Source organism: Hemiscyllium ocellatum, chromosome 8 (assembly GCF_020745735.1).
Source record: "Hemiscyllium ocellatum isolate sHemOce1 chromosome 8, sHemOce1.pat.X.cur, whole genome shotgun sequence".
NCBI lineage: Eukaryota > Metazoa > Chordata > Chondrichthyes > Orectolobiformes > Hemiscylliidae > Hemiscyllium > Hemiscyllium ocellatum.
Window position 1 is genome coordinate 23,017,231 of NC_083408.1, and position 15,681 is coordinate 23,032,911.

At 41.5% G+C, this 15,681-nt stretch overlaps 1 protein-coding gene across 3 annotated transcripts in view; it reads left to right on the forward strand.

Annotated features, from left to right (window-relative positions):
* Window positions 1-15,681, forward strand: part of ubr1 (ubiquitin protein ligase E3 component n-recognin 1) — a 219,437-nt gene that overhangs the window by 106,339 nt on the left and 97,417 nt on the right. For all 3 annotated transcript variants that reach the window (XM_060828682.1, XM_060828683.1, XM_060828685.1), the window contains 2 exons: window positions 6,356-6,458; window positions 8,586-8,634. In XM_060828682.1, the coding sequence (XP_060684665.1) occupies window positions 6,356-6,458; window positions 8,586-8,634 (152 nt within the window). The remainder of the gene's footprint in view (window positions 1-6,355; window positions 6,459-8,585; window positions 8,635-15,681) is intronic.

A 15,681-nucleotide genomic window follows, 5' to 3' on the forward strand; every position in this document is an offset into this window, starting at 1 on the left:
CACGAGCTTCCAAATCACCTGATGAATGAGCAGGGCCTCAAAAGCTAGTGCTTCCAGATAAATCTGTTGGGCTATAACCTGGTGTTGTGCGATTTTTAACTTATTCCAGGTACCAATCTAATATGTCTTCTCTGAACTGTTTCCAAACATTTCCATGCTTCCTTATATAAGGAGCCCAATACTAAACTATGCAATATTCCAGATACAAATGAAGTATAACCTCCCTACTTTTGACTTCAGTTCTCTTGCTAATAAATGATGATATTTGTGTTGGCTTTCCTGATTAGTTGCTGTGCATGTATACTTTCATTTTATGTTTCATGCATTAGGATAGTCAGATCTCTCGACATCACAGAATCTGCAGTTGCTCTTTGTTTAAGGGACACCTTATTTTTGCTGCTGTTAAAATGGACAGTTTTACATTTTTCTACATTTGACGGATCTTTCCTATTTACTTAGCCTGTCTAACTACATGCCTTTGTGGCTTCCTTATGGTCTCTTCACTATTTACTTTTCCTATTTATCTTTGTCTCATCAGACATTTGGAAAAATATCTTCCATCCCTTCATTCATGTCTGTTTCCTATTAACCAGTCAATTTTCTATCCATGCCAATTTATTACCCTCTGCACCATGAGCTTTTATTTTCCACAATAATCTTTAATTTGAAACATTATTGAATACCTTCTGGAAATCGTCTACTTATAGTACATCACCAGTTTCCATTTAACCACTGCATGTTATTTCTTCAAAGAGCTGCAACTAATAAGTTAGTCAGACTTTATTTCCCTTTCACAACCTTGTTGACTCTATTAACAGTCTTGCAACATAGATGTTAAGTTAATTGTTCTGTTTTGAATAGGGCTTTCACATTGGCAGTGATGGTGGTAGTACTTGACTCTTCCGCCGTATTGTTTAGCATTAATGGGATGTTTGGTAGATCTTCCATCATAAAAACCAATGCAAAATATGTGTTTAACTCCTCTGCCATTTGTTATTCCCCATACGTATTGGTAAGGCAAACAGGGGCAGGACTTACATAGATAATGGTAGGATGCTGGTGAGTATTGCCAAACAAAGGCATCTAGAATGCAGGTGCATAGTTCCTTGATAGTGGAGTCTCAGGTAGACAGTGGTGAAGAAAGGATCTGGCATGATTGGTCAGTGCATTGAGTGAAAGAGTTGGGGTGCCCTGTTGTGGCTGCACAGAGCACCACACTCAATTCTGATCTTCCTGTAAAGGAAAAATATTGTGAAACTTGAAAGGTTTCAGAAAAGATTTATAAGGATGTTGCTGGGACTGGAGGGTTTGGGCTATCGGGAGACGCTGGAGCTTTTTTCCTTGGAGCATCGGAGGCTGAGAGTTGAGCTTATGGAAGTTTATAAAATCATGAGGAGCATGGATGTGGTGAATAGTGAAGGTCCCTTTCCCAGATAGGGGGATCCAAAACAAAAGGACATTAGATTTAAGGTGAGGAGGGGGGGGAAGGTTTAGAAGGGATCTGAGGGGCAGAATTTTCATGCACAGGGTAGTGTGTGTATGGAACAAGGTGGTGGAGGTTGGTAAAATTACAACATTTAAAAGTCATCTGGACAGGTGGGTGGATGGGGAAGATTTTGAGGGGAATGGGCTAAATGCTGGGCTTGCTGAGTATGGAAGGTTTGAGTTATAAAGAAGGACTGGGAGTTTTTCCCACTGGAACATAGGAGGTTGAGAGATGACCTGACAGAAGTTTATAAGATAATGAGAGGTATAGGTAGAGTTGATGGTATTGCCTTTTCCCTAAGATGAGAAGTTTCAAGGCTGCGGGCACATTTTGAAGGTGAGAGGAAACTGGTTTAAAAAAGACATGAGGAAAATTTTTTGTACAGAGGGTGGTCTGTGGCGTGTGGAATGAACTTCCTGGGGAAATAGTGGATGCGGGTACTATTACAACATTCAAAAGACATTTGGATGGATACATGAATGGGAAAGGTTTGGAGGGATATGAGCCAGGAGCAGGCAGGTGGGGCTAGTTTAGTTTGGGGTTATATATGAACTGATTAGACTGAGGTGCCTGTTTCCATGCCTAATGACTCTATAGATATGCCCACAGATTCATTTTCTAAGTGGCTTGTGTTCATTTTGACCTCTCCTTCTTCCTTTTATAAATTTAAAGAAGCTCTTATTGTCAGTTTTTATATTCCTTGCTATCCTCATCTCAAACCAATATGCTGGTTTGGAAAGTACAGGGTGATGGATTCTCAGGGGAATGTAGCACAAACAGCCAAGTTTCTGTTACCAGGGCAGGCTGTAATGTAATGAGGGGTACATCTGGTTCCAAGCGATCAATTGTGATAGTAGACTCTCTAATTAGAGGCATAAGTTTCTGCAGCCAGCAGCGAGAAATCAGAATTGTGTGTTGCCTCCCTGGTGCCAGGATCAAGGATATCAAGAGAAATTTCTCAAAGGGGAGAGGGCCCAGCAGGAGGTCATTGTACACATAGGAACCAATAACATAGGAAGGGGATAGGATGAGATTCTGAAGGGAGAGTGTAGAAAGTTAGACAGGAATTTAAAAAGGGTAGTAATATCAGGATTACTCCTGGTGCTACAACCTGGTAAGGGTCGGAATAAGAGGATAGAGCAGATGAATGTGTGGCTGAGGAGCTCATGCATGGGAGAAGGATTCACATTTTTGGATCATTGGAATCTCTTCTGGGGTAGAAGTGACCTGCACAAGAACGATGGATTGCACCTGAATTGGAAAGGGACTAACATACTGGCAGGGAGATTTACTGGATTTTCTAGAGCTGCTCAGGAGGATTTAAACTGGTAAATGAGGGGTACCCAGGGATATAGTGAGGAAAGAGATCAATCTGAGACTGGTACAGTTGAGAAAAGAAACAAGTCAAACATTCAGGGCAGGCAGGAGCAAAGCAGAGAACATGATTGGACTGATAAGTTAAACTGCATTAACTTCAATGCAAAAGACCTAACAGGGAAAGATGAATTCAGGGTATGGTTAGGAACATGGCTCTGGGATAGCATAGCAATTACAGAAATATGGCTCAGGGATGGACAGGACTGGCAGCTTAATGTTCCAGGATAGACCAGATCTAAAAGTTGAAGTTCTAAATTGGAGGAAGGCTAATTTTGACGGTATTAGGCAAGAAACTTCAAAAGCTGACTGGGGGCAGATGTTCACAGGTAAAGGGACGGCAGAAAAATGGGAAGCTGGCAGAAATGAGATAACAAGAGTCCAGAGACGTTACACGGAGGAACCTCGATTATCCGAATAACGGATTATCCAAAGGAGATCTCGAAGTCCTGATAGAAACATTACATGAAAGACATGTTTCCAACACTGACTTTTGCTGTTTTTTATGCCTTTTCTTTCAACTTATCCTGTCATACTGCTTCAGTTAACCATGGCAGGTGTATCCCTCTCTTAGAATCCTTCCTCCTCACTGCGATATATTTTTGCTGGGAATCATGATTGTCTCCTTAAATGTTTCTCACTGCTTGTTTACTATCTCTCCTGCTAACCTATCTGCCCACTCCACTGTCACTAAGTATCCTCATTTCATTGTAATTCCCTGTATTTAACTTAAACATAGTTGTTTCCAGTCCAAATTTTTCACTCAAACTGAATATTAAATTCATCATTTTATGATCACTGCTGCCAAGAGGATATTTTGCTGCGATCATTTATTAAACCTGCCTCATTACCTATTACCAGATCAAGAATCGCTGCCCCGTGGCATATTGATCTAAGTTTTCATGTTAACAACGCACTAGGTTCCACTGATCAGTTTACAATATACATTAATAACTTGGAGAAAGGGACCAAGCCTATTCACGTCAGATTTTCAGATAATGCAAACCTAGAAAGCCACGTTGCAAGACGGATGTAAACGCTTCACAGAAATGTTAATAGGTTAAGTAAGTAGACAAAAATATTTCAAATGGAGAATAGTGTGGGAAAATGTGACGTTCATTTTGGAAGGGGGAACAAAAGAACAGCATTATTTAAATGGGTACAAAATACTGCAGAAAGCTGCAGCACTCAAGGACTTGGTGATACTTGTACATGAAACACAAAGTCAATACGCCAATAATTGGGAAGGCGAATTGGAATGCTGGCTCTTATTTCAACAAGGTTGGTATATAAGAGTAGGGAAGTCTTATTGGATCTGTACAAAGTTCTGGTGAGATGGTATTTGGAATATTGTGAGCAGTTTTGGTCCCCTAACCTAACAAAAGATATTTCTTTGGAGGCAGCTGAGAGAAGATTCACAAGGATGATTCCCAGTGTTGAGGATTTGTCTTTTGAACAAACACTAAATGGGTTGGGATTCTACTCGCTGCAGTTTAGAAAGAATAAGAAGTGATCTCATAACATTCTTAAGCAGCATGACAGGGTAAATACAGAGAGGATGCGACACCTAAAGGGATAGTCTAGGACCAGAGAACATAGTCATGGAGTTTGGGGGCGGGGGCACAATTTAAGATTGAAATGTGGAAGAATTTCTACCCTGAGAATTGAGAGAGTTTGGAACTTCTTGTCACAGAGGGAGCAGAGTCTTTAAAAGTGAGATAGATTTTTGATCAGTTGAGGAATCAAGGGTTACAGGGAAGAGGCAGGAAAATGGGAATGAAGAATGTCGGATCACTCATGATCCTATTAAATGGCGGATCAGCCATGATCCTGTTAAATGAGAGTAGGCATTTGACCTCCCATGGATCAAATGCCTACTCCTGTTCCTATTTCTTATGTTCTGCCTGTGTTTTTAATAGCAACATCATCTTTATAGCAGATGTGAATCTAACTGGACCATAGTTTCCTGCTTATTTTTTCTTTCTCTCCTTTTGAATAAAGAAGGTATATTTGCTTAACAATTTTCCAACTGCTGTGTTATATCACATTGGCCATGTTCTTTTTCCATGGAATGCTTTTTTTTTGATAACTTTAGATCTTAGTCTTAAGAAGTTTCCACTGTACCAACTGGCTGACATTGTCTCTATAACTGAGATACAAAGGCATTTTATTTTTACTTTGCAAGTAATTCAGGGAGTACTGTGGCATTTCCAGCAATGGCTTATTGTCATCTATTTTTTTCTCTGAATTGTTGAATGTCATCTATAAGGATATACATCCTATGGCACAAGGCATTGTGTGGTTTTCTTCCCCATTGTTGCCAGAATTTTCCAACATTTCCTGAGCAGAAGATTACATTGCTCTATGATTGTTGAATGTGCAAGAAAGAAATTCTGCACATCTTTTCGATCGCATAGAGTCAACCTAAACCTGTTCCACCATTCAGTGACATCATGACTGATCTGTGACCTAACTTCATAGACCTTACATTTCCCACATTCCTCACATCTTTGATGAAGAAAAATGACCACTCTCAGATCAAGTTTTCCTTTAAAGTCTCTGATTTATTGTAATTTCTGGAGAAAGGTTCCAAGGAGCTGCATGGAGAATTTTCCTAATTTCACTTCTGCAGGGTCTGACTCAGATCTCTGGTCCTGAACTTTCCGATCAGTAAAAAGTAGTTTCTGTCTTGGCCCCCTTTAAGTTTCTCTTAAGTCATGTAAACTTTGACCAAGTCGCTCCTTGACCATTCTAAATTTCTTCCAAATCTTCTGAAGGTAGTACAATCCTCGATTATATAATCTCCCATGTTACTGACATTGATGAACTAAACTCTCAGCTGTGGATGAATAGATCCACTGTTTTATGAATTCCTCTGGAGAGTCACAGGCTACAAGAGTAAAACAAAAATGAAGTGGAGCCCAAAGGTGAACTGATGTGTAAATATGTTACCTTTCCAGTAGATTCTGTAGTCTTGCATTTCTTTGAAACTGAGGGTGCTTAATTACAGGACCATGCACATTACTTTTTTAAAATTAATTTATGAACCACGGGCATCACCGGCCAGGCCAACATTTATTGTCCATCTTAATTGCCCAGGGGATAGTTAACTGTCAACCACGTTGCTCTAGATCTGAGTCATATGTAAGCCAGACCTGGTTAGGACCGCAAATTTCCTTTTCTGAAGGGCATTAGTGAACCAGGTAGGTTTTTAAAACAGACAACAGTCGTTACATTGGCACGGCTAGACAGCTTTTAAATCCAGATTTTTATTGGATTCAAATTTGACCATCTACAATGGTATGATTTGAACCCATATCAACAGAACATTAGTCAGGGCTTCTGAAGTACTCACCCAGTGACAATGCCACTAGGCTACTGTTCCTGCATTTTTAAATGATGGAAAGCCCATTCAGGTTATAACTAGAAAGGATGGATTGCTATGGCATTCTGAACTGAACTAGACCAAGCAATTAACTGCTGTCTTCTTTCTAGAAAGCCAGGATTGTCTGGACATGGTGTATATGAATTGAAACCAGAATATCTGAAACATTTCAATTTGTTCTTCTACCATTACTACAAGTCACAACAGACAAAGGTAAATATCACCTCACGTTGCATCTTTGAACTAATTACTGCTAATTCTAATACCAATTCATCTATTAAATTGTTATTCTGAGGTTGTACTTATGTATCTTTTATAAAAAAAACTTTCAAAATAATGTGGTCATGTTTTGCATAAGGCAGAAGATAACAAGAACTGATAAGAGGCTTTACAATGGGCTACTTCGTGAATGGAATTATGCTGAGTCATATAGGTCTGCTAAAAGCTAAGATTATAAGAATTCAGTAACTGCTCTGTCTACCACAAAAGGCTTGCATTTGGGCAAAACATTCCAATTCGCAGATAATTCCAAATAAGGTGTACACTTGGTATCTGTGTATAAAGAGCCTGAGGAAACCCTTGATTATTCAACAGAACTTTGAAGAATAACGTTGTCAGGAGGAATGGTGGAGATGTTGATAAGAATTTCGGGTGAGTTAGAGAACCCAGGGTAGTGACAGACAGTGATTGAGACATCTCTCGTAGTTAGAAGTGTGTGTCTTTTGTTTAAGTGTTCCAGTTTTAGAGTTCTAAGTGTCTCAACTGTATTTTCAACTATGTATATACTGTTGTCTCAGACGGACAACACGCAAAACAAATCGCGTATGGAATTCAGTTGAAACCTTTTTGCCCAGACAATTGAGAGAATATTGAACTCATTGCCACAGGGAAGACTGAAGTAGATAGATATATCTCTAAGTGTCTAGTAGCTTAATTAAAATATAGAACAAGAAGATTTTCGGATAGCCCAGTGCATCTCTCATCCAGACAGTGAACAAATCCTTTATTGGCATCCCTCCATCTACACAAGATGCAGAAACAACCTATTTTGTGTTGGGTGACCACTCATCCATCTTTGATGACTGAAGAGGCAGATTGTGTCAAAAGTGCCACACTTAAAGCTTCCAGGTGTCGTTGATTGTTGTCTTCAGCATTAGTGCCTATTGCCAAACCACTGATTATTGTGGTTGTGCATACCAGCCCACAAGAAATGTTGCCATTTCTCTATTACATTGGTTAGTGACTTCCAGCTGTGATAACTGATATGTCTGTAAGCAACCTCTGAAATAGCACTTTGGCAACCATGCTAGTTCTTTGGCTGAGCCACCTTTGTTTGATGAATACTACAAAATTGGAAGCTCTGTCTTTCAGAATACTGCTGCACTTGTCGTTTTTATTCTATTAGGAATTACTGAACTGCAGACAGTGAACTAAAAATGTTTGAACTTGTCGATTAACCGTATGTTGTCCAAGATGACACCAAGATCTAAGAACATAGGTCATATAAATCATCAGCTTGATCCTAATGGTCAGTTAAGTGTTCTTCTGTCCCTGTTTTGTGAATTGGACAAAGGTGATAGCTGCTAAGCATGTTTGAATTCCTGTGACAAGAGACATCTTGACCATGAAATAGTATATCTGAAATAGGAAATCTTATAGTTTAATGTGAAATTAGTTTGTAGCTTGAAAAAGACTTGAGAGTTTGCAGCAGTGGTAAAGGGATTAATTGAAATTTTCTTGAACAATAAGTAGAAAAAAGGTGCAGCAGAGGGGAGCAAGGAGAAGGCATACTTTCATGCAGTTGCAAATGGTTCATACATGTAAACAGGACAGAGAGTCAAAACAAATTTAGAGCAGGGATTCTGAAATGAACAGTTTTACTGCTGTACCTTCAGTTTCGCCACAGTCCACCAGACTGCTGAATAAAGTTGATATTCAAGTGGTTGGATGAAGGTGTGTCAAGGCAATCTTTGTCATCAAGATTCTGCAGAAGCATACCCTTTGTGTGACAGTTTTCTCCAGGGAACTTCGATGAAGTAGGCTGCCAGTAATTGTGACTCGAGGGTTGAATCATTTGAGTGGGAAAGTGAGAGATCCTATATCTCAGAAGCCAAATTATAGGACTTTGAAAGAATGTGTGTTTTTGGAAATGATAAAGGTCTTTGCTGTATCAACTATTTCAAGTGTATTTTACTTTTTTATTTGAAGTGTCAATTACCAGGTATCCTATTGTTTAATAATACTTCTGTTTAGTACCTTGAAATGTTATATGTCATTAAAAGTGGTGTATAAATATGAATTCTTATGTTAGTTGTCTCATTCATTTTCTCTTTATTCAAGGCTGAGGATGAACAAAAGAAGAGGAAAAAACAATCCAACAGCAATGAAGGTAATTCAGGTTTTATAATTTAGGTGTTTGGTATTTTGAGGATACTATCCAGGTCAACACATGTAGTCTGTGACGTCTTGTGCATTTTTTATTTTTCATATCGTAATTTTCAAGATCTAAATGGTTATTGCCAGTGCTTGTAAGTCCCATTGTATGACCACAGCTAACACACCATGCTGGAGAATTGAGACAGAACTGCAGAGTAGCTGGATGATTAATCAAGAGCAAGAGTCTTCAAGTTAGAAAGATATGGAGTGTGTGAATGAAAACGAGCGTTTAAGGCAATTGTGAGGTCGTCAACTTTGGACCTAAAAAGAATAGGACAGAGATTATAAATCTTAGAGATTTTGAGGGCATTCAGATACATAGATCATTAAAATGCCAGAACATATTCAGAAAATAATCAAAGGAAGTAATGGAATACTGGCCATTATATCCAGACGACCACAATACACATGGTAGAATGGTCATATCATACGTGGATTACATTGAGCATCTCTGTGCACTAAACTGTTGGAAGGATATATTGTGGTCATGCAGCATAGATTTACTGTAATGAAACCTGGACCAATGTTCCCTCTAATTCTCTTTGCCATATATGACCTACTTGTACTGCACAGTCCCTTTTAATAATGCAGGTGCCCCTGATTGTGCTTGGTGTCTGTTTCCTGCAGAGTACTTTCCTGATTGCTGTGTACTCTTAGACACAGATCCCAGCAAAGTGCCCCAGATTATTTCACTTCCAGATGGGATTCCCCAAATTGTTCAGCGCTCAGGTGTGGTGGGTTAAACTGGCTCCCGTTCTTCATTTGCCCACTCCCTTGGTTAGTCACAACTAGTTTTACAATGGATCCCATTCCTAGTGGAACCTTTCCTAGGCACAAATTAATTTGTTTTAAAAGGAGCCATTTTAACCTAAGCTGGAAGAACAACTTGAAATGTCAGAGAGTGGAAAACGTAATATACTATTCCTGTTCCTGAGTTTCCTAAGTGTTTAGTTCAGGTGAAGGCAGTATTGCACAAAGTAACAATTAAATAATTTTTGACTTTTTAAAAATTCAGTCATGGGATGAGGACGTTGCTGGCTGGGCAGCATTTATTGCCCATCCCTAATTACGCAGAGGGCAGTTAAATGTCAACCACATTGCTGTGCATCTGGAGTCACATGTAAGCCAGACCAGCTAAACAGAGCTGTTTTGTTCCCGAAACGACATTAGTGACCCGATGGGTTTTTCTGACAATTGACTATGGATACATGGTGATCATTAGACTCTTAATTTCAAATTTAAATTTTTTTCGTTACTGAACTCAAATTTCACCATCTGCCATGGCCGGTTTCCAACCTGTGTCCCCAGCTTATTATTTGAGTCTCTAAATTAACAGTCCAACGATAATACCACATGGCTGTTTTCTCCCCTAAATTTTCTCAATTATGTTTTGAAATTCCATTTTCGCTGTCTGTTGCTTGTAATTGAGCAATGAATTATTTAAGTATAAGCATTCAGATGCAAGGTATCTATTGTTTATGTTGCAGCCATTACATATGCAGCTACTATAAGTTAATGTACTAAGCACAGTACAAGTCTGGGGCCTATAATCACCTTGAGCTCAGAAGGGAAGGGTGGGGAAGAGCAGAGCAATAGTTATTGGGGACTTGATAGTTCGGGACACAGATAAGCGGTTTTGTGGGGGCGAGAGAGACTCACGATTGGTATGTTGCCTCCCAGGTGCAAGGGTGCATGACGACTCTGATCGTGTTTTCCGGGTCCTTAAGAGGGAGGGAGAGCATCCCGAAGTCGTGGTCCACATTGGCACCAACGACATTGGTAGGAAGAGGGATGAGGATGTTAGGCAGGCTTTCAGGGAGCTAGGTTGGAAGCTTAGAGTTAGAACAAACAGAGTTGTTGTCTCTGGTTTGTTACCCGTGCCACGTGATAGAGAGTTCAGGAATAGGGAGAGAGAACAGTTAAATGCGTGGCTACAGGTATGGTGCAGGAGGGAGGGATACCGATATCTGGATAACTGGGGTTCTTTCTGGGGAAGGTGGGACCTCTATAAACAGGATGGTCTCCACCTGAACCTGAGGGGCACCAGAATCCTTGGGGGGAGGTTTGCTAGTGCTCTTTGGGGAGGGGAGGGGGGGCTAAATTAACTCTGGGAACCTGGACTGTAGCTTTAGGGTGCAGGACCTTGATTGTAGGGAGGTTAGGAACATGGCATCAATCTCGAAGGACGGTGCCTGTAAACAGGAAGGTGGCTTGAAGTGTGTATACTTCAATGCGAGAAATATATGAAATAAGGTAGGTGAACTTGCAGTGTGGGTTGGTACCTGGGATTTCAATGTTGTGGCTATTACGGAGACATGGGTAGAACAGGGACAGGAATGGCTGTTGCAGATTCCAGGGTTTAAATGTTTTAGTAGGGTCAGAGGTGGCGGTAAAAGAGGGGGAGGTGTGGCATTTCTTATCAAGGATAGTATTACAGCAGTGGAAAGGACGATGGATGAAGACTCGGCATATGAGGTAGTTTGGGCTGAGGTTAGAAATAGGAAAGGTGAGGTCACCCTGTTAGGAGTTTTCTACAGACCTCCTAATAGTCCTAGAGACATAGAAGAAAGGATTGCGAGGATGATTCGGGAGAAGAGTGAAAGTAATAGGGTGGTTGTTATGGGGAACTTTAACTTTCCAGATATTGACTGGAAAGCTATAGCTCGAATATGTTAGATCGGTCGGTGTTTGTCCAATGTGTGCAGGATGGTTTCCTGACACAATATGTAGACAGGCCAACAAGAGGTGAGGCCATACTGGATTTGGTTCTGGGTAACGAACCAGACCAGGTCTTAGAATTGGAGGTAGGCAAGCACTTTGGGGACAGTGACCACAATTCGGTGACTTTTAATCTAGTGATGGAGAGGGATAAGTGTGCACTGCAGGGCAAGAGTTATAGCTGGGGGCAGGGAAATTATGATGCGGTGAGGCATGACTTAGGATGCATGGCTTGGAAAAGTAGGCTTCAAGGGAAGGGCACAGTCGATATGTGGAGCTTGTTCAAGGAACAACTACTGAGTGTCCTTGATAAGTATGTACCTGTCAGGCAGGGAGGAAAGGGTCGTGTGAGGGAGCCGTGGTTTAATAAGGAATTGGAATCCCTTGTTAAAGGGAAGAGGGCGGCCTATGTAAAGATTCAATTGGGGCGATTGAGACTTACAAGGTAGCCAGGAAGGATCTAAAGAGAGAGCTAAGAGCAGCCAGGAGGGGGACATGAAAAGTCCTTGGTTGGTAAGTTTAGGGAAAACCCAAAGGCTTTCTATAGGTATGTCAGGAATAAAAGAATGACTAGGGTAGGAATAGGTCCAGTCAAGGATAGTAGTGGGAAGTTGTGCGTGGAGGCTGAAGAGATTGGAGAGACACTGAATGAATACTTTTCGTCAGTATTCACTCAGGAACAGGACATTGTTGCTGATGTGAATTTTGAGTCACAATTAATTAGAATGGATGGCTTTGAGGTATGTAGGGAAGAGGTGTTGGAAATTCTGGAAAGGGTGAATGTAGATAAGTCCCCTGGGCCTGCTGGCATTATCCTGGGAAGCAAGGGAGGAGATTGCAGAGCCATTGGCCTTGATTTTTATGTCCTCGTCTACAGGAATAGTGCCAGAAGACTGGAGGATAGCAAATGTGGTTCCCTTGTTCAAGAAGGGATAACCCTAGTAACTATAGGCCGGTGAGTCTCACTTTTGTTGTGGGCAAAGTCTTAGAGAGAATTGTAAGGGATAGGATTTATGAACATCTGGATAGGAATAATGTGATCAAGGATAGTCAGCATAGTTTTGTGAAGGGCCGGTCATGCCTCACAAACCTTATTGAATTCTTTGAGAAGGTGACTAAGGAGGTGGACGTGGGTAAAGCAGTAGATGTGTGCATATGGATGTTAAGAAGGTGTTTGATAAGGTGCCCCATGGTAGGCTACTGCAAAAAATACGGAGGTGCATTGAGGGTGCATTAGAGGTTTGGATTAGGAATTGGCTGGCTGGAAGAAGACAGAGGGTAGTAGTTGATGGTAAAGGTTCATCTTGGAGTGCAGTTACCTGCGGTGTTCCGCAAGGATCTGTTTTGGGACCATTGCTGTTTGTCATTTTTATAAATGACCTGGAGGAGGGACTAGAAGGTTGGGTGAGCAAGTTTGCAGATGATCCGAAAGTCGGTGGAGTTGTTGACAGTGAGGAAGGATGTGGCAGGTTACAGCGGGATATAGATAAGCTACAGAGCTGGGCAGAAAGGTGGCAAATGGAGTTCAATGCAGGTAAGTGTGAAGTCATTCACTTTGGTAAGAGTAACAAGAAGATGGGGTACTGGGTTAATGGTCGGATACTTGGTAGTGTGGATGAGCAGAGGGATCTTGGTGTCCGTGTACACAGATCTCTGAAAGTTGCCACCCAGGTAAATAGTGCTGTGAAGAAGGCATATGGCGTACTGGCTTTTATTGGTAGAGGAATTGAGTTCCGGAGTCCTGAGGTCATGTTGCAGTTGTATAAGACTCTGGCGCGGCCGCATCTGGAGTATTGTGTGCAGTTTTTGTCGCCACACTATAGGAAGGATGTGGAGGCACTGGAACGGGTGCAGAGGAGGTTTACCAGGATGTTGCCTGGTATGGTAGGAAGATTGTATGAGGAAACGCTGAGGCACTTGGGGCTGTTTTCGTTGGAGAAAAGAAGGTTTAGGGGTGACTTGATAGAGGTGTACAAGATGATTAGGGGTTTCGATAAGTTTGACAATGAGAACCTTTTTCCACGTATGGAGTCAGCTATTACAAGGGGACATAGCTTTAAATGAAGGGGAGGTAGGTATAGGACAGATGTTAGGGGTAGATTCTTTACTCAGCGAGTCATGAGTTCATGGAATGCCCTGCCAATAGCAGTGGTGGACTCTCCCTCTTTATGGGCATTTAAACGGGCATTGGATAGGAGGATAATGGGCTTGTGTAGGTTAGGTAGGCTTGGATTGGCACAACATCGAGGTCCAAAGGGCCTGTACTGCGCTGTATTTTTCTATATTGAGCTGTGACATGAAAGCATATAACTTTGGTGCAGTGAGAACTACAGTGTTTTCATGGGTACAACTCTTTTTAAATCCATCTGGGGCGGGCAGGCAGTCTCACAATTTGTTACCTGCCTGAGTGTCAGGATCTCCACCAAGAGATCTGAGACAAGTAGCAGTAATTTCCAGTTAAGTGGTGTCGATGTGTAAATGGATCCTTTAAAGTTTTCCGATTGAGTGTGTAGATAGCTTAGAGCAAAGGGCTGTTTTGGGACCGGTGTAAACTAGATTTGTGATGAGGGAGTTATAGGATCTTATGATTGAGATATTTATTTACAGTTTAAATAAAGAATGACCTTTGCTCCATGTCAAAGTGTAGAACAAGACCCCATAATTTTCAGGAAGACTGGGTGCGCGTGTGTGTGCGCGCGTGTGTGTGCGCGCGTGTGTGTGCGCGCGCATGTGTGTGTGTGTGTGTGTCCGTGTCCCAACTCAACAAAACAACTGAGTTTTGCACTGCATTTTTGGAATAAGTCTAGAGCAATTTCTAGAAGAAGTTCTCCTTTCAGAGAGGTCAGACTTCGGAGACGTGGTGCTGGATGTGAAGAACAGTTTGACATTTGCCCCGAGAAAATTGCCCATTGGATGTAACTGAGGCTATACTTGTTGCATCACTGAAAACTCATTTTTGATGTTAGAATATTTGATGTTAGACTTTGAATTAAATATTGCCTAGCATTCTTACTGTAGAACATAGAACAGTACAGCACATTACAGGCCATTCAGCCCTCGATGTTGTGCCGACCTTTTATCCTACATTAAGATCAAACTAACCTCCATACCTTTCATTTTACTATTATCCACGTGTCTGTCCAAGAGTTGCTTAAATGTCCCTAATGTGTCTACTACCACTGCTGGCAGTGCATTCCACTACTCTGTGTAAAGAATTTGCCCCTCACATGGCCCCTAAACCTTGCTTCAATCACCTTAAAAATATGCCCCTTGAAATAGCCATTTCTGCCCTTGGGAAAAGTCTTCGGCTATCCACTCTATCTGTGCCTCTCATCATCTTGTACATCTCTATCAAGTTACCTCTTATCCTCCTTCACTCCAATGAGGGAAGTCCTAGCTCCCTCAACCTTTCTTCATTAGATATGCCCTCCAGTCCCCAGGCAGCATCCTTTGCACCCTTTCTAAAGCTGCTTCATCCTTCCCCTAAGGAGGTGACTAGAATGAGCACAATATTCCAAGTGAGGTCTAACCAGGGCTCTATATAGCTACAGCATAACCTCGTGGTTCTTAAACCCAGTCCCCCTGCTAATGAAAGCCAACACACCATACCGCTTCTTAACAGCCCTAATAAACTTGGCATCTTTAAGGAATCTATGGATGTTATACATCATAGAATCCCTACAGTGTGGTATTGGGTCATTTGGCCTAACAAGTCCACACCAACCATCCGAAGAGTATCCCACCCAGACACAATCCCCTACCCCATTATTCTACATTTTCCCTGACTAATGCACCTAACCATCACATCATTGAACACTATGGGCAATTTAGCATGGCCAGTTCACCTAACCTGCGCAGCTTTTGACTGATGAAACCAGAGCACCTGGAGGAAACCTACACAGACACAGGGAGAATGTGCAGATGCCACACAAACAATGGCCCGTGGCTGGAACTGAACCCAGGTCCCTGGTGCTGTGCGGCAGCAGTGCTGACCACTGAGCCATTATACCGCCCTGGACCCCAACATCCCTCTGTTCCTCGACAATGCCAAGAATCCTGTCTTTAACCCTATAATCCACATTTAAGTTTGACCTTCCAAAATTAATCATTTCACTTTTTTCCAGGTGGAACTCCATTTGCGATTTCTCAACCCAGCTCTGCATCCTATCAATGTTCCATTGTAACCTACAACAAACCTCCACACTAACCACAACTCTGCCAACCTTCATGTCGTCAGCAAACTTACTCACCCATCCTTCTACTTCCTCATCCAAGTTATTCA